This window comes from Guillardia theta (assembly GCF_000315625.1).
Source record: "Guillardia theta CCMP2712 unplaced genomic scaffold GUITHscaffold_9, whole genome shotgun sequence".
NCBI lineage: Eukaryota > Cryptophyceae > Pyrenomonadales > Geminigeraceae > Guillardia > Guillardia theta.
The window spans coordinates 687,690-709,835 of record NW_005434665.1 but is presented as its reverse complement, the minus strand read 5'-3'; the positions used below and the strand labels follow the sequence as shown (position 1 = coordinate 709,835).

The following is a 22,146-nucleotide window of genomic DNA, read 5'->3' as shown; positions in this document are numbered from 1 at the left end:
CCTCATGCACTCTGCCTGCCGTGTGCGGAGGGAGCCAGCATCCATAACTTGAGCAGATAGCAACTTAAGGGTCAGGACATTCACCAGTCACCGATCCGAAAGTCGTCCGCGAGGGAGATTGAGAGACGAAATGCTGGACTGGCTGAAGCAAAGAATCATATCATGGCTGCTCTCCAAGTATGTTGGACGGTAAGCAAGATGACCATGTTTCAACTTGTAAACTTCTTTCACAGTTGGCTGGTCATCGACAAAAAGAATTTGCAGGCAAAGACACAGGGGAAAGTATGGACCATCTCCGCGGAGAACATCCAAGTCAAGACATCCTGTCTGGATGGAATGGCAGTTCCTGTTCAAGTGGTTTCAGGTTCTCTCAAAAAGCTCGAAGTTGTTTGGCAAGAGAAACATTCGATCCAGGTTCGCATAGACTCTTTTCATATTCTTGTTCAAAGCAAGAAGGACAGCAAACTGAGTCCACAGCAAGTCAAAGATATCGAGCAACAGGCTAAGCGAGCTCTACTTGAGCAATGGGAATTGCAGCTGGAAGAAAGCATACCGGTATCGGAGGCTAATGATGACCCGGAAGCGACCAAAGTTGGCAAGGGAATCCCATTCCGAGCGTTCGTGAGGAAGCTTGAGGTGCATGTGTCCACCTTTGAGCTGAGGCTCTATGATCATGAGACGCAAACGAGCCTAGGCTTGATGTTTGACAGCTTGTCTTTGACAAATGCCGAGGTGGAGGGTTCCAAAGAGTTCAATGTGTCCAAGAGTGTACTGCTTGAAGGGTTATGCGTAGACTGTGAGAAAGTTTCAAACATTGAAGACATACGCATGCATGGCGGCAGCAAGTACATTTTGAGCCCAACGTCTGTTCAGCTGGATTTGTTCCATCAAAGGACAGGCAAACGGAACCCTGACCTACCGAACTCAGAGGTTTCCATACAATTAGATTCGGTCGACTTTAAGCTTTTCAGAGATCAGTACAGATCTTCTCTCCAAATATTGAATTTCTTCATACATTGGAGGGACGATTCCCTGTGCAGAAGTGGCAGGCCTAGCAAATCTCCAGCGCAAGATCCTCGAGGCTGGTGGCTTTACATCCAAAACGTTCTGATCCAAGACATTCGCGAGAGGAGGAGGAAGCGAAGTGTAGGCTACTTGTTGGAGCGTCGCAAGCATCGTCTGAAGTACATTCAAATATACACAAAACAGCGGGGAGAAGATCTGAATGTGAAAGAGCAGAAAGAGATCGAAGAGCTCGAAGACCAGTACGCCTTTCATGACGTAGTCTACTTCAGGTGTACTGCCTTGAAGGCGATGAAATCAAAGCAAGCGAATGTTTCCAAGAGGAAATCGAATGCTTCATGGTGGAGTCGCATGACAGCTCCCAAGTCGCAAGCGGCACCCGAGGGAGCAGTTGAAGATGCCATCGCCTCTCCACTCCAAGGGCTGTCTGCCGAAGAGAAGAAATCCTTGCTGGCTGCCTTGGATGTGCATACACTTGAAATAGGCGAGACTTACTCAAGCTCGAGCATCAGTCAGAACATGGAAAGCAGGAGATTTCATGTCGCTTTACGATTGCAGCGGTGCGAGCTTCGTCTGATAGATCAAGCTTCTCACTTTGACATCTCGTATGAAATGACTCTATCCTCCTTCGACATCATGAAGAATTCCAAAGAGACAGCCTTAGGATCAAAGATTTCTTCTTTTCAAGTCAGGGATGTACTCACTGGCCACTTGTTGTGCAGGCGAATCGAAGGAGGCGAGATAGAGTCCGAGGATCGTTCATCCAATCTGGTGGACATGGCTTACAGCAAGAAGATCTCGACGCAAAGGAATGACACGAGTGTTGAACTGCACATCACTAAGCTGGAGCTGGTCTTCAGTCCTCACATCATGCATAATCTCGTCTGCTTCTGGGAAGTTTCAGATGCCTCCTTGGACATTGAAAGAGCAGCTCGGTTCGCAAAGGACGCATATTCAGGTCTCAAGAGGTATCGGCAACCTGGTAGTGAAGGAGGGAGCAGCTTGCGCGGAAAAGTAAGGGCTCACTATGCTATCGACGTTCACGTTGCCGCGCCAAACATGTTGATCTACGAGAATGTACATCAAGACAAACTAGCTTCATGCTTGTTGCTCAAGTTGGGGGATGTGTCGGTGAAGAATGGGTCATTGAGTGACGAGGAGAAAGCGAATCTGGCAAGCCAAGAAGGGCGCTTGGAGAGTCACTTTGCAACTTTCCTGTTTCGAGTAGAGAAGATCGGAATAGATCTGTTGAGGGGAATCAACTTGAAGTCTCAGGAGACCGAGCACGTGACACCTGACTGCATCATGGACGACACGCACCTTGCAGTGACCAGTCACTTGATCACGAACGAAGTCAACTCAAACCAGGAGGTCGTAGTCGAAGCTCTGGTCTCTTCCATGGAGTTCACGGCGTCCAAGGAGTGCTTGCAAGACATCTTCCGCATCATCTCCTCGTGGACTTACACGACGGTATACGGCAGGAAGGCGAGGTCGCCGGCCGTCCTCTTGGCCGGCTGGCTCCTTATCAACGGGATCAAGTCAAGGGACGGATGGTGCTGGAGGTGGGTAAGGTTGCACAGGACGGGGCTGCACCTGTGCAGGTCAGACGGGGAGGAGGTCGCCCCGGATGAGATCGTCGAGATCGACTCGAGCTACTTCCAGACTGCGAGTGTGGAGGGGCTCAAGGTCATCGAGATCCAACCAGAGGCTGCTGGGCGTCAGGCCCTGCAGATCTTCGCGGCTCACCATCACAACCTCTGGCTCAGCTCTATACGCATGGCGCAGAAGGCCATCAACCCGCTGGTCAGCTGGGACATCCCGAAGGAGGCGCAACTCGACAACGTCATCGTCGAGCTCCAAGGAAATGACCGCCCGGTGCTGCAGGAGGTGGCCAAGGGGGAGGAAGGAGGCGCAACTCGACAACGTCATCGTCGAGCTCCAAGGAAATGACCGCCCGGTGCTGCAGGAGCAGAGCGACGTTCTTGTCCTCAACCTCTGCGGCATCAACAGCTGGATCAAGCAGGAGAAGATCGTGTCCTCGCAGACCAGGAGCAGAGCGACGTTCTTGTCCTCAACCTCTGCGGCATCAACAGCTGGATCAAGCAGGAGAAGATCGTGTCGTGGAGTGTCACGATGACCGACTTCAACGTGGAGAGCAGCCTCGTCCGCACGCAGGAGGAGGAGAGGAAGGTTGTGATGTCAAGGCTGCCGGTGAAGAGTCAGATGAAGCTGTTCAGGGCCTCTCACAAGGTAGATTCGGCGGACAAGGAGGAGCTCGAGATCAAGATGATGGCGCTGGATGTCTGTCTCAACCAGGAGGTGATGAGACTCATCTCCACCACCATCTCCTTGTGTTCCAAATCCTGGGACATCGGCAAGCTGAACTTGTACAAGATTGCAGTCAGGGAGGACGGCGGGTTTGCTCGGGCCATCTCGTCGCTGGAGCAGAGGGTCTCCCCGAGAGAAAAGGATGCGTTCTCTCCTAGAGAGGAGGAGCTGTGGAGGGCTGGGCTGTGTGGCTCGCTGTTGCCGAAGCACGCTCCTCTAGAGTTTTTCACCTCCAACAACAGCGTCAAGAAGACAAAGAATTCAATCTCTTTCTCGAGCTACGGCATCTCCATCGACTTCCTCGACGTCATGCAGGAGAGCCTGTACAGGATCGAGCTCGACGACGTGAAGGTAGATGCCACGTTCTTCACTGACGGCACCTCGTTGCTGAGGGGAGACCTCGATGGCATCCACATCTTGGAGAGCGTCAAGAACAACTCCATGTACAAGTACATCCTCACTACGTCGCAGTCTGCAGATCATCTCATCCACCTCGAGCTCGGATCGTACGATGTCTGCTCCCTTACCTTCCCCGGCTACTGCAAGGACATCAAGATCCAGATCAACCAGCCGAGGATCGTGTTTCTCCGCCGGGTCTGGACTTCTTTCCTCGGGTACTTCTTCCAGACGTTCTCGCGGGGTACTAGGGAGAGAGCTCTGCAGGAGAGGAGGGAGGAGTCGGAGGACAGAAGGGACTCGTCATGGCAGAACTTCCGCCGCAACACGACTCGATACCTCATCGACCTGCAGCACCCCATCGTGATCATCCCGCGGAACTCGTGCTCGCACCAGACCTTCATTGCAGACCTTGGGGGGATCTCAGTCATGAACGAGACATCCCTCACGATGGTGTCCGAATGGTCTGTCACCCTCCAGCACCTACGCATCGACTCGACGGAGAGCGAGAATTGCATCACAGAGATCATCCGCAACGCCAATGGAAGCGCCAAGATCCGTCCGATCACTGTCGATGATGGGAGGGGCAAGCTCGACATCGAGATCAGCTTTGAGGACGTCAGTGGAGAGTTCTCTGACGTGCAGTACGGCATCCTGTCGGCCATCCTGGGAGAGAACCTGACGGAGAAATGCGTCGTAGAGGGGGAGGGCGGCGGTGTCAATGAGCTGGGTGAGGTGTTGCTGACTATCGACAAGCTGAACATGAAAACCATCGACCATGTTCTTCAGAAGGCAGTCGACAACTCCCTTGGGAAGCTCGTCAACACGGAATGCACCATCAAGATTGCGAGCGCTGACGTCTCCTTCTACTCTGCGCTGGGGGGTCAAGACAGCTCGGGCGAGAAGGATCCTATCTTCCGCGTGTCCGGGAAAGACCTCAAGATCCTCCTCAAGCTCTTTGACCTGGCGACGGTCCCTGAGAGCGAGGATGACGAAAGTCTGCGGTGGTCGCTGGACGTCTCGTTCTCGTTCGCCAAGGTGGACAGGATCCTCTCTGTCCTTCAATAAGATCTGACGAAATCTCAGGTGCTCGACAGTCGGCCGATGAACGCCGTGCGAGTCTTGCCGTTCTTGACTTGCCAATCGTCTCATCCTCTCTCCCCTTGCGTCGAGTTGCACTTTGCCAGCACCTCGTCGTTCCACATGAGGATCGATCTCATCTTCCGTGAGGCCGAAGCGATCGCTGACGCGGGTCTCATCCTCCGCTTTCTTACCTGGCTCGGTGAGTTGCTTGAAGCTTGTCTGAAACTTCCACCAATTGCTTCTTATCCCCTTCCTCCTCCACTCCCTTTATCTTCTTCCTCCTCCTCTCCTCCTCCCCTTCCTTCTCTGCTCCTCTTCCTCCTCATCACCTACCCTCTACCTCCTCTGAATCCTCATTCTCCCCCCCCCCCCCCCCCTCCCTGTTTGTCTCATGGATCCCCCTGCTGCAGGAAAGGGAGGGCAAGTTGCTTCACGCAAGGACGAGGAAGAGAAGGGTTTCAGCTTCGCCAAGGCTCGAGCAGGAGCTCTGCTGACCAAGACCCAGCTGCAGGATGCCAGGATCCACCTCGTCACTGACTTTGCCGTTGCTGAGTCTGACGCCTTCCTGTTCGAGGGCTCTCTGACCGTCTCGTTCGTTCAGGTGGTTGACTCCTCCTCCTTCGCTCCTCCTCTTCCTCCTCCTCCTCCTCTCCGTTCCCTCCTCCTCTTGTTGACCGCCTTGTCCTCATCTTTGTCGCAGAAATTCCGCGAGTTCATGCTCAGCTGGCTCCTTGAGCAGTTCACCATCGTCTGCCACAGAGCTGCAGAAGGTCATATGCTTCTCCTCCTCCCTGCCCCCCCTTGCCCCCTTTCCCTTCTTGCTCTTCCTCGTGTCCTCCTCCACTTGTCATCCTCTGCGCTGCCGATGACTCGTGCCGGCAGACCATCAGATGAGCTACACGAGCTACGATGACGAGGTCTTCGCCGATCCCATCTGGTCGGACTCCAACATCCTCCGTCCAGCATCGTTGCAGTTCTCCAATTTCTGGTCCAGGGATCTCGTCGGCTGCATACCAGCGAGTGTGGAGCTGAGCGCGAGCCCCTTGGAGGTCCATCTCACCATCATCGACATGCTCATCATGAAGAGAATCCTCATCAACCTGCTCGGCTCCTTGTCGCAGGGGGACGGAGCCAGCGGGGGAGAGCAGCAGGAGAGGCCAAGGGATCAGGTGGAGATGTCCGTGAGGCTGCCCAGCATCTCCATGTGCTTCGGCAACCTGCTGGACGAGAATTTCTGCGCAAAGATCCTGATGGAGGGAGTGGACGGGAAGGTGACGAGGTTCGTGGACGGATGCTTCAGGATCACAGGAGACCTCCTCTCGCTGCAGGTCGTCGACATGTGCGTAGCTGGCACTATGAACAAGGACATCTTGGCTAGGAGCGAAGTCTACGATGGCGGTGCCTCCTGCCTCTCCTTCGACATTGCCACCTACGATTCTCGCTCGAGCCTCTATCCTGGGTTCGATCGCACGGTGAAGATGGTGATCAGGCATGCACAGATCACCATCCTATCGCGATTCCTCGCTGACTTCAACCACTACCTCTCCAAACTCCGCGCACTCGACGAGGCCAGCAGCATGCTAGAGCCAGGGAGCTCGACGGGGGAGGAAACGGGAGCAGCACAGAAGAGGGACATAAGCACGACGAAGGTAAAGGTGGAGTTTGAGCTTGAGCACCCAGTGCTCCTCCTCCCTCGGAACTCCATGTCAAACGACAGCTTGTCTGCAGACCTCGGAAGCATCAAGGTGGTGAACCTCTTTGTAAAGAGCGAGGAGCTGGCGCAGGACCGGATGTGGTCGGTGGAGCTGCAGGACATGAAGATGGAGTCGATCATCGAAGGCGTCAGGAAGACGATCTTCAGCAAGATAGACGGGGTTGCGCATCTCGGGACGGTGAAGGGAGGCAGGCAGGAGGAGGAGGGCGATGGAGGCTTGTCGATGCTCATTGACCTCAAGGAAGCGAAGGGGGCGATTAATGATTGTCAGTATGCGCTGCTGTTGGCAATCTTCGGGGAGAACATGACGGAGAGAAGTGAGTTGTCGGAAGATGATTTCTTTCATGAGGCAAAGTACCTGCGAGCCGAGCACAAGGCGAGAAATATTTGCGACATGCTGATGCAGGTGCGCGAGGAGAGGAGGTGAAGAGAGGGGAGAGGGGAGCCCTGGTATGGTTCAGTGGTGAGGGGAGTGTGGAGTTGGCGTAACATGTAACAAGATGAGACACCCTCTCACGATACAAGTTGTAAACGTGCAGCTGTAATGTTGATCTCTGGCTTTTAGGACATTGCGCACGCGAAGCTTGGGTCCAAGAAGCAACACATCCGCTCGCAGTACAACGTGAAGGTGAGGAGGAGGCGAAGGCGAATGCGGGCGAGTGAGTCGTCCTCAGATCGGGCTTGTCGAGCTAGACGTCCGCGTATCCCGTAAGGAGAACGAGATCGAGATGGTCCGAGCAGTGGGCCGTAGCCTGCACGTGCAGTTCGACAGGCTTGTGCTCGACCGTGATGTCACCAAGGTGGAAGTTATCGACGAGGACGACAAGCTGGAGTGGAGATGTCGAACAACCTTTGACAAGTTCGAGGTGATCGCATGCGAGGCTGGGCGGCCTGTGATGGAGGTTTTGCAGATATGGGACAGTGGAGAGGCCTTGAGGAAGAGGAGTAGCCCTGTTATTTCTTGTGCTGCGGAGGAGCAGGAGGAGGAGGCAAGCTCGAGATCATCGTCCGAAATGCACTTTGGCAGTTCGTTGAAGTTTCTCTCGTTCCCTCCTGATATCAAGTCGGATCGCGGAGTCTTCATCTTGCACTTCTTCAAGTCCTCATCCATGCACACGTCGATAGATCTCCTGTTCCGCAAGGTCTGCATCATGTCTATGTGAAATTGAGGAGGAAGTTTGGTCTGTCTGCCTCCTTATGGAGCTGAACGTCATCGGGGGAGGAGGGCTCAAAGGACAACTGACTGTCATGATCGTTGCAGGTCTGTGGTGTTGCTGACACTGGCTTGCTGTTCGGCATCTTGGGTTGGTTAGGTCGGTTGCGACAAATGCGGTATTTACTCGAAGCTGACAAGAGGAGCAGGTAGCGGCAGGTCGATTGCTCTCCAAGACTTCCAAGAGAAGGTGAGGATCAAAATCACTCCTCCGCTGAACTCGGTTTCCGTTTTTTTCGCCGAATCTCCTTCCCCTTCTCTCTCCTCTCTCCTCATACCCCTCTGCCTCTGCCTCTGTCTCGTCTCCTCCCCTCTTTTCTCTGTACACCTGCTCACAAGTTCTCTCTGTTTGCCGCCTGACTTGTTTCACGACAGATCGGAGCTTTCCGTTACAGCCTTGTACATCCCGGGGGGCTGATCGTGCAGACCATGTTGCCGGATGCGACCATCGACCTTGTCAACGACTTGTACAGAGACGACGCTGATCACTTCAGGCTCAACGGCAACGTGGATGTGTTATATGCTGCCTTCGAGGCAGAGAGCACCGTCAGGGTTGACATCGCCGAGTTTTCCCTCGTCTCTTGCTCGAATCACCGTCAAGCTTCCAACGCCAGGATGCAGATTGTTCGGCCTTGTTTGCTCGCCTTCTCCCAACAGTGGTACCAGGGAGATGGGCATAGGAATGTCGAGGGCCAGGTGAGACAATTCAAGACAATTCTAGCTTTTTTCCCTTTTAGTGTCTGTTATGTCATTCAACATCAACGCCATCTCTCAGCGATACTTTGGTTTCATGTCGTTTTGCTTTGCTTTGTGTATCATGGTCGTTGCGACCTTGATGTTGTCGTGCTCCTGCTGAATTTTCACATCTTTCCTTTCAGGCCCCTCAGCTCTTCTTCTCAGCTTCTGACTTCTGTGCCATGATCACGTACGAAGACATCATCCTTGCCCGAGGCATCTGGTCCAACCAGCTCTTGAGCTTGCGGTCTCGGGTTTTCTTCTCTTCCCCGGACCCGACCAAGGGCCACGGGGCCATACAGAGGAGCAGCTCGTCAAGAGCTCATCCTCCCGGCAAGCAGTTGGAGCAGGCAGCAGACAACCCTCTCCGTCTCCGCCTCTTCGGCCTCAACATGCGCATCACCCTCGTCGATGACTTCGTCGGCCGCTGGGTCCCGCTCCTCCGCATCGGCATCCCCAACATCCTCATCTCAGGCGTGCAGGAGCAGGTCACGTCCAAACTGCGGCTCGGGGTCGAGTACTTCTACCGGCCGACCTCCAGCTGGAGGCCCGCTGTCGAGCCCTGGGATGTCGAGCTGAAGTTCAGCTCGGGCCCGAAGAGCACCCAGCTCCTGCTGGAAGCTGCCGACGAGATGTGCATCATGCACATCTCCACTGCCTTCATCGAGTCTCTCCAGCTCACCATCAAGTCCTGGACGCACGACAGAAGGCTGTTCGCCATCCTGCGCAACGAGGATCTTGGAGACTCGCTGTCCAGCCCAGCTGTGACCCAGCAGCAGCTGCATGCTGAGAAGTTCGTGCCCTACTCGATCCACAACCTGCTGGCAGAGCCGCTGGTCTGCATCCTTGAGGACGGATCGGAGCACACCGTCCGCAGCCTGGAGCGGATGGAATTCACGTACGAGCAGGTCTGGAGGAGGAGGAGCGGACAGCAGTTGACCGTCCGCTACTCGGACGACAGCGCGCTGGACAACCATGTCTGCCTGCAGCTTGCAGATGCGCACAACGTGTTCTGCAGGGTGTCCATGGAGGTGGAGAAGACAACTTCGTACATCATCGAGCGGGACGCGGGCAAGAGGAGCAACACCTGCCCCCTCCACATCGTCTGCGACCTCTGCAGCGTCGACGGGCAGAAGGTCCTTGTGGTCTCTTCCATGCTCAGCGTCAGGAATGGCTCGAAGATCCCCGTCATGAGCGCCATCTCCCTCCCTGACCACGAGATGCTCCAGCTCGGTGTCATCCACCCTGACTGCTCCATCTCCGTCCCCCTACAGCATGCCCGAGACGGCTCCCTCCTCTTCCGCCCCGTGGTCGACGGGCTCGACTACAGCTGGTGCAACCTGCAGGGGGAGGCAATCAAGATCAGGAGCGTGCATGACGGCTCCGTCCGCTCCTCTCAGTGTGTGGACATCAAGTTCCAACGCATCTTCGGCAAGATGCTACCGCTCGACACGACGCTCGTCGCCTGGTTCACCTGTGCCTACGATCAGGACGGCGTGTTCCGACAGGGTGTGCTGTACGTCACGGACTTTGCGCTCTGCCACTACTCGAACCTGATAGGAGGGGAGCACAAGTTCATCATCCCCGTGGAGGAGATCGTCTCCCTGCAGAAGTCCAGCACGGCCTACGTCTTCCCCAACGCTCTGGAGGTCAGGACGAGCAAGAGGACGCACATCTTCCGCACGCTGCTGAACAGAGCGGAGACGTACAAGACCATCCTAGGGGTGATGCCGGAGAACAGGGTCACTCAGGTGGAGGAGGACGTGGACGATGTGGCTCGAGGCGCGTTCAATCTCTCGTCCGACGACGCCATCGTCGCCATCTACGCGGGATCCTGGTACCGAGACGTGCACAAGCATGATGGCTACATCGTCTTCTCTACCCGTCACCTCCTCTTCATGACGATGGAGCACATGCCGATGATCCAAGTGGAGTGGAAGGACGTAGCGACGGCTGAGCCCAAGAAGTCGATGCTGGTGAAGAACAACGCGATCCTGGTGACCTCCAACTGCGGCAGAACCTACTTCCTCAGCAGCAGCAAGTGGAACAGAGACAAGGTGCTGCAGGAGGACATCCAGCCGATCCTCAAGGGGAACTCCTCGAGCGATCTAGAGATGACGGCGATGAGGAGAGGGAGCGAGATCTCCGCATCGGGCGACGCCGGCATCCGCACGAGGACGATGACGTGTAAGATCATTGACCCGCAGGCGACCAAGATAGCCAACGACCCGTCGGATCAGAATGCCGTGTACGAGCGGCAGAAGCTCCGAGCAAGGGACTCGATCTCGTGGACGGTCAAGTTCGTGGACGCCGTCACGAAGGCTGCGGGAGCTGAGAGGACCCCTGGGAACCCCTGCATTGTCGAGCTTCACCCCCCGTGGGTGGTTGACAACCTATCCTGCCACCACCTGGAAGTCCAGCTGATCGACCAGACCAAGAGCGTCATCGCAGACAGCCTAGTAGCGCGGGGGGGGTCTGAGCAGATCTTCGGGGTCGACCTGCGTCGGGAGCTTCACTTGCGTCTTCGGATCGTGACGAGTGAGGGGAAGAAGCTTCCTTGGTCAGCAGGCATCCTCGTGCATGGCGACTCAGCTGCCTCCGAGCTGGAGGAGGTCGTGGACATCTCCGACCCCTCAGCCAAGGCCCAGCAGCTCGTAGTCGAAGTCAGCGCGGACAAGTCGACGGGGGGGTTCAGGATCAGTCTCTACCACCGGTACTGGCTCCTCAACCTGACGGGAGAGCCGCTCTTTGTGCGCCAGACCTCGCACGCCATGTCCGAGAAGCTCAGCACCAAGTGCCTGACGGTCGGAAGCCCCGTCGGCTTCGACTTTGCGTCTGGTGGGAACGAGCTGGAGATGATGATGGAGGGCTTCAGCTGGACTCAGGGTTTCTCGATCGACAAGCAGACGGCTGATGGGCTGCAGCTGAAGCTGACCCCCGACTCGAAGGGGAAGGAGCGGACTCAGCAGGACACCCCGCTGAGAGAGCTGTACCTCAACGTGTCGACCAGTACAGCCTCGGGTAAGTTTGACAGGACCATCGTCATCTCCTTCGAGCCCGAGATCGTGTTTCGCAACCACCTCGCCGATCCTCTCGTAGTCTGGCAACGAGCCTCTCCCTCCGTCAGGTTCGTCAACGATGCTCGTCGTCCGACTCTCTGGCTGGAGCCTGGTCAGTCTGCGCCCTTCTACCCCGAAGGAGGACGAGCCAAGTGCAGGCTCAGTGTCAACTTGGCAGCCGAAGACCTCTCCAGCAACTGCGCCATCTTCGCTCCTGTCCGCAACAGCCTAGGCCCCATCCTCCTTCGCTGCTCCGATGGCAGGGTGATCGCCGTGGAGGTCAGCTCGAGCTCGAGCTCGGGACCAGTGTACATACACATCACAGAGCCCAGCGAGCGAGCTCCGCACAGGATCACCAACCACAGCTCTTTCGACCTGGCGTTCCAGCAGGTGGATGCTAGCAGGAAGCTCGTGCTGCGCGTGAAGCCCTTCGAGACGGTCGACATGATCTGGCCCGAGCCGATGCTCGCTAAGGTGGTCGTGCTCACCGAGATCGACGGCTGTCAAGTCCCCTCCTCCTCAGCCATCGACCTCGACAACCTCGAGAGCATCGGGATCCCCATCTTCCAGTCCTCGCAGGGGCTCCTGGTCAGGACGCTGCTGGAGAAGAAGCAGCTGAGCGCGGCGGAGGGTGGAGGCTCTTTCGTGTCCGGCAGCCACATCCTCAAGCTGAAGGAGCCCTTCAGCCATCGGTTCACCAAGATGGACGTGCTGGGGCTGATGACGATCGAGCTCCTGGTAGGGAGGAAGATGATCATCGGAAGGAACCCACTCCCTCAGGAGGGCGAGATGGGCTTCACTATCGCTTGCTCAGACTCAGTCACCTCCTCCCTGGTGAGCAGAAGACACCTCATGCTGCAGCAGGACCTCGACGGGAACTGGATCCTCTTCGACCTCAACTCGACCAACGGGGTCATGGTCAACGGCAAGCCTGTGGTCGAGCACCGGCTGAAGCATGGTGACGTTATCACCATCGGCGCGAAGTTGTCAAGCAGCGGGCAGCTGCCCATCACTGTCTCCCCCTTCGTCTACGTCTACGAGAGTCCCCAGCAAATGACCAGGAGACACGCTATGGAGGCCTGCCAGCTGACCGGGACCGTTTGCCTGGACGGAGGGACCAAGAGGCTGCACATTGCGGTGGGAGACCTGGAGGGAGGGGACCGGCAGCAGGGCGAGGAGCAGAAGAAGAACTACCTGCACCTGCACAGCGTCGGCCTCCGGTTCGTCCTCGAGGATTACAACCTGAGGTCCCACACGGAGGAGATTTTGCATCTACAGCTGGAGGACGTGAACGTGTCCGTCGAGCAGGACTCGAGCTCGCGCAAGGTCTCCTTCTCCATCATGAATTTCCAGCTGGACAACCAGTTCGACCCTTCCACTCCGTTCCCCGTGGTTGTCTTCCTCGACTCCAACGATCACGTCGCGTGCAAGATCGCAGTGATGGAGAAGCTGAACCAACCGGGAGTGCGCAAGTACTTCAACCACGTGCTCATCGAGAACGGGGACCCCTACGTCTTCCTCGAGGACCGTCTCGTTGCCAAGCTCGTCAGGTTCGGCGGGAAGATCCTCAAGGAGAGGGCGGACAAGAGCAGCAACGCCAAGAGGACGGCGCTCTCGGCCAAGTTCACTTCCTCCTCCTACGCCAACATGTTTCTGCAAGAGGCGCTGCGCGAAGACATTCGCATCCTGTCAGACTTGGTGTTGAACCAAAGAGGAAGCGAGGAAGGGGCGGAGGTGACCGACCTGCATGATCTTGGGGCATACATCTACATCGACGAGCTTCGATGGAAACAGTGGACGTTGCATCTTAGCGTCATGTCCACAGGCGACGAGAGTCACATCATTCGACGTCAGTTCGGGAGGATCGTCGAGGTACTTCTCTTGCCCTCGTCTCCTGCTCCCCTTTCGCTTCCTCCTCTGCTTGCTTCCCCTCTTGCTTCTCCTGCTCTCCTACCTCCCCTCCCCAACCCCCCTCCCTCACCCTTCCTGCAGAGGCTGCTCAGGAAGAAGCGGGTTGACGACATCATCGTCTCAATCCCTCCCCTCGACAAGATCCGCCAGCTGCGCACGCAGACTGGACTCCTCAAGTACCTTCAACAGCGGCTGCTCCTCAGCCTCCGCAAGAGTTTTTTCAGCAGCAAGTTCCTGCTCAAGGGCCTCGATGCCTTCCTGGGCAGCCACTCTCACGCACAGAAGGCTGGCAACAAACCCCTGACTCGCAAGCGCGCTCTTGTACGCCTCCTCCCCTGCTGCTTCTCCTCCCCACGTGTTGTCCACTCCTCACATTGACGCAGGGGAAGGCGGCGCAGCATCACGAGCATGTGAGCTCGCGCTTCGTTGCCGTCAGAGCTCTGGACAAGTTCGGGTCCGTTGCAGGATCTGCAGCGAGTGCAGCGCAGGTGAGAAGAAGGGGAAGGAAAGGATGGTGATGAGAGGCTGACGAGGGTCGCAGAACATGGCCAGGCATCCTCTCAACGGGATCAAGAGCGGGATGAAGAAGATCGGGCAGAGCATGGGGATGAACTGATCGCTCTGTTCGCATTCTATCTCTACACATTGTATCTCAAGAACCTTTTGATGAAGAGGTCGAGCTGTTGAGGCAGTCCGTCTTCGTTCACCTGTTCATATTGTAATGTAAATGTTGGGCGATTGAAGTTGTAGATATTGAACTTGTAAAAGATACCTTGCTCTTGTGCAGCACAGAGCGTACTATAATCTCTTCGAACTCGCACAGCGCTATCTCCATCTTCTTGTCGTCCTGTAGTCCCAATCGCGCACCAACGCAGAATCAGGAAATGGGAGAGGTGATGGCTCGAGAAGGAGGTAGGAGGTTAGAGGAAGGAGGAGGAGGAGGAGGAGGAGGAGGAGGAGGAGGAGAAGGAGGAGGGGAAGGAAAGGAAAAGTACAGGGTTCCTCTAATTGCTGAACATTTCACCTCTGAGATCAAGTCGGGAGGGACTTCATAGGAGATTGTAGCCAACCAGATCTCCTTCACGGACTGAGAGGGATGAAAATCAGTCAGTTATCCTCGTCATCCAGCTCCTGCTCCTCGTCCTGCTCCTGCCTACCTGCGGTGTGAGCTCCTCATCCAGCTGGTCAGCCGCTCGGAGGGCTGCGATGTAAGCATACAAGGTCATCGACCGGGCGTTTGTGCTCACGTCGTTCTCGAGGTTCAGCCTGCAATCATCATCACCATTGGTCAGCAGCGGCGGCTCACAACCGCTTGTGGTAGAATTTTCTGATCCCGCTTCTCTGGTTGAACAGGATGTTCTTCACGCTCGGTCGCTGCAATAGCTCTCTCGTGGAGTCCACGTCATCACCAGTGGCGTACGGAAGGATCTGTGTGTGAAGCAGCTTGTTCAACTGCCCCTGACAGTCAGCCTGGATGACCCCCAGTTTCATTGCACCTGATCGCAAATGGCAAACATTCCAAACTTCTTCAGGTGTGCAATGCCTGCATGTAGACTCAAAGGCAGTCGAAGGGAGCACAGCCTCCTCTCACGAGCAAGAGCCTCCATAAACCCAGGAAAATTGTACCGAGCGTCGAAAATCCCGAGGTTCCACTCTTCCTCCACCGGGTAGATGAGGTCAGGCTGCACACTGGACAACTGGATCTGAAGGAAGCTACAAGAGTCTGAAGTGAGGTGGCACGTGCGAGCAAACAGTGCCATTGAGCTCATGGTAATCACTAGCTCGACCTCCTCCTCCTCCTCAGTGGGCTGCGTCGGGGTGGCATAATGCAGGAAGATGTCGAGGATGGTGTTGAAATTGTTGCTCAGCACATGTTTCATTGCTGTTAAAATCTTGTTGTCGGAATCACCTTTGATGTCTGAAATGTTGATCTTTTCATAGCACTCCATGAAATCGTACCCCTGCCTGGGCCCGGGAAGCGGAGCCGGCATCATAGTAACGACCCGCCCTCGCTCATCAAACTCCATCTTGTAGTTGAGAGCCGACTTGCTGCTCTTCGGCGGGACCACGTTGTCCTCGCTGCCATGCGCAGCAAGGGAGGGGAGGCCAGGGGCAGGCTTGCTTCTGAGCTCGACAAGCACTGAGATCACTACCTCCTCTGACTCTGGTTCCCCCTCCACGAGGGAGAGGATAGTAGCCTCTGGGTCGAGCTCCTGCTCGGAGGGATACAAAAACACGCGCCCTGGGATAAACTCCTTCGGCCTCTGGACTTCCTTGCCAGGAGAACACCAGATCCCCGCAGCCCCGAACCTTTGAGCCGCTACCCTTGCTATCCATGCTACTCTTTGCATGCCCGTCCCACACTGCAGGTTGTAGCTTTCCCCATCGTACCAGACCTGAGCGATGCGTCACTGATATCTAAGTTGCTGCCTGCTGCAGCAAACGCACCACCCCACAATCATATCTGCTCTCGTTGTTCTATGAACACGATTTTTTTTCATACACAACACCCCTGTCCTTGCCCTCCCCCTTCTGATTCTCATCCAGATATGCTGCTATCTACCAAGTTATATTCTCTACGCAAAATCTTCCATTATTTACCTCATCTCCGCTTTTCATTCATTCCTCATCCTGATTGAATTCATCGTCCATCTATCGTCTTTTCCAATGCCCTTTCCCATGTGTTGAAACTCCGCGTGTCACCTACTCTCACCCACATTCATCCCGTATCCATCTTTCCTGGCACCATCTTTCCTGGCACCATCCATGTTTCCTCCCTTTCCTCCTCGTACGCCGCCGCCTCCGCCTCCTCCTCCTCCTGACCTGGAGCAGCATGGCCAACGGCAGGGCATCAATTCTCAGGGTAGGGGTACCTACCCCTAAATTATGGGGTACTTGAGAGCTAATTCATAGAAACTAAGGGGTGGGGTAACCAAGGTGACTGAGGGTAAGGTGGAGTACGAGTCAAGGGACTTTACGGGATACTGGGGGGTATAAGTGAATGGAATTCCCACGTACCGGGTCTTTCATATAATCTTTTTGGTCAGCAATGTGGGTAGGGGTAATCACAAGGACCCCCTTGTAGGGTAGGGGGTGCGGAGGGTTCACGCGGCATGGCGGGAAGAGAAGAGGGACCAGGGGAGGGGGTGGGGAGGAAGCGACTCTATGTCGAACTGGAGCCTCTTTCCAAGCCCGAAGTAGACTTGGTTCAGCCAGATGGATCGGTCACCCTCCTCCCGCCCGAGAATCCCGAGGAAGTGTTCGCAAAGAAGGTTGCCTTCATGAGGTTCAGGGAGGAGGAGCAGAAGAAGAAGTCGGAGGAGTCAGCGGAATCAGACAAGAAGCCTGAACAGGTGACATTTTGTTCTTCTATACAGAGATTCTTGTTGGGTAGTCGACGACATGTTCACCGTGACTCTTCGTGCCCAGGGAACTTTCCTCTGGAAGGAAGCGGTGGACGGGATCCGAGCGTCGGCCCATCATACATTACAGCTGTCTGCCTTTCTTGACCTGCTATCGAAGAAGTATTTACTCACAGTCAAAATTTCTCAGTTGTTCCTCACATGCCTCATTCAGAATCTTGACTTTAGCGTCGAGCGGACAACCACACTTCTTCAACCCCATTGCAACCACTGAAGCAAAACTTGCAAAGTTCGAGCGAGCGCATACTTACTTGTCGACAACGATGTCCCGATTGCAGGAAGAATTGAAGGTTGGTTGGTGGATTACTGGAAATAGGCCGTGGATTGATAAATCCGTGCCTTGGCAGATCGACTCGAAGTTTGTAACTAGTTTGGGTCACATCAGCGAAAAGTGGAATGTTAAGCCTCTCGGACGAAGTTCGAGTGTCTCTCGTTTGCCGGTAAGTTGCTGCATGACTGAAAGGACGGATGGCATGGGTTATGGTTCTTAGGGGCCTATCGGAGCTCTTGGTATCTCGTTGAGCCTCGCTTCCTCGGGATCAAACTTCAACGAAGAGTTTGAATGCGTGATTCTACGATCCTCACAAGGACTGATCAAGGTCATTCTGTTCTAGTCTTGACAACGGCAAAACTCTTACTTTGTTCTAGGCAAGCATGAATGAGCAGTTCCAGTGTAGCAGAATCTTCTTCGTGTGAGTCTTGATATTCTACTCTGTCGCATTCAGTAATTTTGGTTGCCTATGCAGAATGGATCCCAGCTACATCCCTGGAAACGACACACGCAAATTCAAAGTCGTAGTCAGCAGCGGGTTTCCATCTGTGAGCTAATTTTTTTTTGCAGCCCCCCGAGGGATATCTCCCTGTACCCAACAAGTCGACAAACCTGGATCAATATTTGTAAGCCAAACTGCACAGAAGTTTTGTGTTTCTTTTTGATCCTTATTCGCATAGATTCATGGCGCTATCTTCGATAGTTGCAAAAGAATTGTTTCGTGCGCTCTCGATAGAGGCGCTGGGTCAACTTCCCAACAGTGCAGCTGTAAATGTGAACGGGTAAGTCCTTTTTACGGCATTGTTAAGCATGCATTTATGCATTTGGCAGAGATTGTGTGGCATGCGGGCCTATATTAGCTTTGCTACAGTCTGCACCGATAAATGCAGAGCAAGAGCGGAAGGACAAAGATGGACAGGTGATTCTATCCATGTAAGTGTACAGCTTTAACATTCCTGCGTGTCATTAGAAGGATACCAAGCAGGATGTCGAGGTTGTTGAGGTCAATGGGCATCTTGATCAAAATGTGTGTAGCCGCATTTGTTTTGTCGAATATCATGTGGATCTTACATATCTGTTTTCGTTGCTCACAGACCGAAGAGCCTGCCAGCGAACCACCTGAAAGTGTAGATAAAGAAGTGAACGGTGAGATAACCACCGAGAAGGTCGAATCCAGCGAGATGGAGACAGATCTAGTCGATATAACGGAAGAATCGTCTACACCTCAAGAATTCGCCGGTGCTGGAAGTACTCTTCTTGAAATAGTAGCTAGACAATTCTTGAGGTCAGAGTCGAAAACGGGATACACTCCTCTGACCTTTTCCCAGGCATTCTCATAAACAAAGACTAAAGCCGAAACCGAGCCAAGGTATTTCATGAAAAGTCATATTTTCGAGCAACAAGTTTTACTCGATGTCAAGGAGGACATGTACCTCGCAAGCCTCAGGTTCCACCTCAGGTTGAGATTTGTTTGTTGGTTTCCGTACTTGCCGTTTATTAGTGGTTCAGCTACCTTCCCTTGGAATCCTGCCAGCTTTAGACGTCATCGCGAGACACCATCGGTAGATTACTTCCTCAATCTAAATCATTGCACGTTTAATGGCCTTCTGTCCAGTTTCCGAAGCTCTCTTTTGGAAGCAATCGACACTTGTGCGAATCTTCCGATCCTAGGAAAGATTCTGCTTGCTAAGTTGCATTGTCATCGATCAGAGAGAGTATGTCATGCTTTTCATCGCTACAATGTTGACTTGTTCTGCAGGCAAATGTCTCGCGTATGTGTCTTGAACTCTTCAACCCTCTACTATCTCCCCCCGATAATGGTATCCATCAAGGTTTCTACTCATTTGTTAATTGACGATCATCAACAGAAAATACGATTGCTGTAACTGCCAAACCAAACAATGTTCAAATTGATGTTATTCTGCGAAATTCTGAAGCATCGGTCAGTTTGGCCCTCTTCTCCAAGCAAACTGATCTTCTATCCTACAGGTATCTGTTTCACCAGCCATTGTGGCTCCTGGCAGACTGGTGGAAAGGTATTTCCAGGATGTAGAGTAGCGCGTTTGATGACGCGCATTGCAGGAATATGTTTACTTCGACGGCTCCTTTGAAATACTTCATCGAGAACAATATGGCGATTCTATTTTTCCAGGTTCTGCAGTCTTTCAGAGCACACTACGTTGCTCACCCATTCTGCAAGATTTTGCAAAAAGAGGCTGAAGCTTGGAGTTGTGCTACAGTGTTTCCTCCAATCATTTTGGAAGAAGTGAGTTTTCGAACTGAGTGTCTGGGATCATTGATCCAGCACATACAGGAAAGCACTGCAGATTTGATGTTTCGTCTGATTGTTTGGCCGCCGGCTGCTGAACGTGGCGACGAGGACGAGCGATATAAGGTTGATGAAACTTATATTTGCGAGATTACTAATTTTGTTCAAGATGATCGAGTACAGCATTCAACGCGACGTGGAACGGCTAACAGTGTCAAGGTCGAGCAATTGATATCATTGCTCCTCTTTGACGCTTATGAGCAGTTTTGCTGATGAAGCCTCTCCTGCGCAGTGGGTCATGGGATGGCATGAGGTCTGATCCTTGGAGGGCTTGAGAACGTTCCGCAGCTGACATGCGGTTCTGCTGCAGTTCAAAGGGAGAGATTGGCGGGACAAGTTTCGGAGGTGATGAACCCTCTGATTACAGACATGTTCTTACGTGGTGTGCAGGATCGCACTGTTGTGGTGAGAAGCCAAGCGAACAAGCAACGACGTCCCTCTTTAATATTTTTGAGCCGATTAAAATGAACATACCCGTGCAAAGTCAGATGCAAGGTTCAATGCTGACCAGAACTGTCAGCGGATTCTCGGATTTGATAGCTCTAATATCCCGCCACTCATCTCACTTTCATTTTTGTTCATCGTATCAATGCTTGCCTCTTCCTCCTCCCCTCGTTCCCTACCTCTTCCTCCTCCCCTCGTTCCCTACCTCTTCCTCCTCAGCATCGTGTTTCATCCCGCCACCCAGTCACATTTCCATTCGTCCAGACACAAATGGCACTACCCCACCCCTATGGCTCCCTCTGATTTCACCAACATTCATGGGTGTCCCTCCTCCACTTCAACCACCTGTGCAGCTTGTTCTCCGTCAGACCTCCTTCTCCTCCTGTCATGGGACAGGTCAGAGCTGACCTTCTTTCGCTCTCCATCCTCTTCGCCGCATGTCTTGCAAGATCAGAGAGCCACTTTGAGGTGCTAACGCCGTACGAGGGAGAAATCTTCGACCATGCTGATGCCTACTTTGAGTACAATCTACATGGTCACTTCGCAGGGTATCAGGTCTTGATTGCCATCAACGGAAACGAAATCATGCGCACACGGGAAGTTCACGTCAGAGTTGGCGTGCCAGGGCTGCCAGCAGGGCTTCATCATCTTCTTTTGCAAGTGTTGGATGACACAGGCAAGCCGGGGTTGCTTGATCACTACACCGCCTTCGAGATCACGAGGCTGCAAGCTCCTGAGAGCATCATCCCCATCCCTGAAGGAGCGGTTGGGATTCGCAGCGAAGAGCTCCCCATCGATCCCTCCATGGACTTCGCACGATATTCTCCCAAGGTGCAAGAAATGCTCTACAACCATCAGCATCCACCCCAAACTTCATGTCGTTCGATGCCCTTCTTGATATGGGAGCCCTGGGGTATCGTTGGTTTCGGTGCACAGCTGCTTGGGTTGCGCGTAGCGATGTCTCTCGGTCTACAAACACAGCGTGTCGTTGTAGGGAATCCTGACTGGGAGAACAACCTGGTCAACTCTGAGTTGAAGTGGCGCTTCAACCTGACAGAGAGCAATCAAGGTTCTCCATGGGGTGAGCTTGGCTCCCTCCAAGAGCTATCCTGGTGTGCATCCTCCTCCAATGTCCTCGAAAGCGTGCGGGCCCTGCCTGGAGTGGATATGAATGACATCTCCATATCCAACGTGCGGGTCTCCGGGGATCTCTGGGGAGTTGAGAATCGAGAGCGCATCTTCGAGATGCCTGAAGTCGCCATGAAGCTCCTCCCTGAACCTCCCAATCTGTTCTGGTGGTGGACTGAGACGACGCATTACCTCCATCGGCCAAAACCAAAGTTGGGGAGCTTCATCGAAGCTCAAAAGAAGCTCATGGGATGGGAGCATCCTATCATCGGCATCCACATGAGGCTCGGGGTGGATAAGAACCGAGAAGCACAGCGCTTCCCGACCAAGTACTACATTCACGAGGCTAGGCGCATCCGCAAGCTCTTTGGGGGTGTTGGGACAATCTTCGTATGTTCTGATCGGAAGAGTGCCGTGACAAAGATGATCTCAGAGTACGGAAAGGAGTTTCGGATCATCACTCAGCCCAAGGTGGAAGGTGCTCTACCCATGGAGTATGTGCATACTGATCTCGCGCTGCTCGGAGAGTGTGACTACCTGATCTTCACCTTCAGCTCCAACTTCGGGATGGCAGCCTTCTACCTTAATTCCTTCCTTCATGGACACAGGCCGACGTACGTCTCCATGGACGATCTGTTCGAGGGGTTCCGCTACTATGGGCATCAGATGACACTAACGTTCAACCATCAGAATGGCGTGAGCGAGCTCGGCGTTAGGGTCTGCGCATCGCAGTTGACAGCGGGCAATCAAACATTGTTGTTGATCGATGATAAGAGAGACTCGGCTGTCGAGATTTGTGCCAATTTGTTGGGGGAGGAATACTGCAAATCCCCGAGGACGCTGAAAGATCAGGAGACAGGGACTATTCTTTGGGATTCCGACAGTTGCACCGTCGCAGAAGACTGGGATGCTTGCACAGAGAGACTGCACGATACTTATCGAAGTATAGTTGCTCAAGCGGACAAAGTGCGCGAGAAGGGAGATTGCGAAGAGGAATGCGACGACAAGAGTTGTTCATCACTATCTGAAGGCAATCGCAGAGTGTTGGGATTTGGCTTCAGAATACCCAATGATGAATTGTGATTTACAT

At 54.0% G+C, this 22,146-nt stretch overlaps 4 protein-coding genes across 4 annotated transcripts; 2 read left to right on the top strand and 2 right to left on the bottom strand.

The window, feature by feature from the left end:
• Positions 1-130: 130 nt before the first annotated feature.
• On the top strand, positions 131-14,078 carry GUITHDRAFT_102151 (hypothetical protein; the record flags this gene model as incomplete). Its single annotated transcript, XM_005839172.1, has 16 exons — positions 131-189; positions 234-2,898; positions 3,034-4,785; positions 4,834-5,029; positions 5,241-5,431; positions 5,531-5,600; positions 5,713-6,950; positions 7,110-7,172; positions 7,219-7,686; positions 7,806-7,848; positions 7,907-7,947; positions 8,133-8,453; positions 8,636-13,423; positions 13,544-13,783; positions 13,846-13,950; positions 14,004-14,078. 16 exons carry the CDS (start codon positions 131-133, stop codon positions 14,076-14,078), a joined length of 12,315 nt encoding a protein of 4,104 aa, XP_005839229.1.
• On the bottom strand, positions 14,067-15,236 carry GUITHDRAFT_150731 (hypothetical protein). The gene is made up of 7 exons (XM_005839171.1): positions 15,054-15,236; positions 14,959-15,005; positions 14,772-14,914; positions 14,620-14,728; positions 14,487-14,549; positions 14,235-14,309; positions 14,067-14,169 (listed from the first exon to the last, which is right to left on the bottom strand). The coding sequence occupies exons 1-7, from the start codon at positions 15,229-15,231 to the stop codon at positions 14,101-14,103; spliced, it is 684 nt and encodes a 227-aa protein (XP_005839228.1). The 5' UTR covers positions 15,232-15,236; the 3' UTR covers positions 14,067-14,100.
• Positions 15,237-15,394: 158 nt separating this feature from the next.
• On the bottom strand, positions 15,395-16,309 carry GUITHDRAFT_150730 (hypothetical protein; the record flags this gene model as incomplete). Its single annotated transcript, XM_005839170.1, has 2 exons — positions 16,286-16,309; positions 15,395-15,858 (listed from the first exon to the last, which is right to left on the bottom strand). Coding segments are annotated over exons 1-2 (230 nt in total), but the record flags the coding sequence as incomplete, so codon positions are not given.
• Positions 16,310-16,575: 266 nt separating this feature from the next.
• On the top strand, positions 16,576-22,139 carry GUITHDRAFT_133955 (hypothetical protein; the record flags this gene model as incomplete). Its single annotated transcript, XM_005839169.1, has 23 exons — positions 16,576-16,815; positions 16,892-16,986; positions 17,039-17,174; positions 17,232-17,324; positions 17,533-17,576; positions 17,610-17,703; positions 17,726-17,781; positions 17,836-17,937; positions 17,987-18,074; positions 18,129-18,182; positions 18,250-18,440; positions 18,484-18,524; positions 18,665-18,870; positions 18,915-18,987; positions 19,024-19,097; positions 19,145-19,191; positions 19,238-19,421; positions 19,470-19,550; positions 19,594-19,643; positions 19,689-19,737; positions 19,773-19,829; positions 19,875-19,889; positions 20,325-22,139. The coding sequence occupies 23 exons, from the start codon at positions 16,576-16,578 to the stop codon at positions 22,137-22,139; spliced, it is 3,885 nt and encodes a 1,294-aa protein (XP_005839226.1).
• Positions 22,140-22,146: the final 7 nt, after the last annotated feature.

Coding starts and splice junctions, on each gene's coding strand:
- GUITHDRAFT_150731 (XM_005839171.1), bottom strand. CDS start 15,231: ATGAGCTCAATGGCACTGTTTGCTCGCACGTGCCACCTCACTTCAGAC. Junction 14,729..14,771: donor AGAAAATTCTACCACAAGCG/GTTGTGAGCCGC, acceptor TGATGATTGCAG/GCTGAACCTCGAGAACGACG. Junction 14,310..14,486: donor CTCCCGACTTGATCTCAGAG/GTGAAATGTTCA, acceptor TTGGGACTACAG/GACGACAAGAAGATGGAGAT.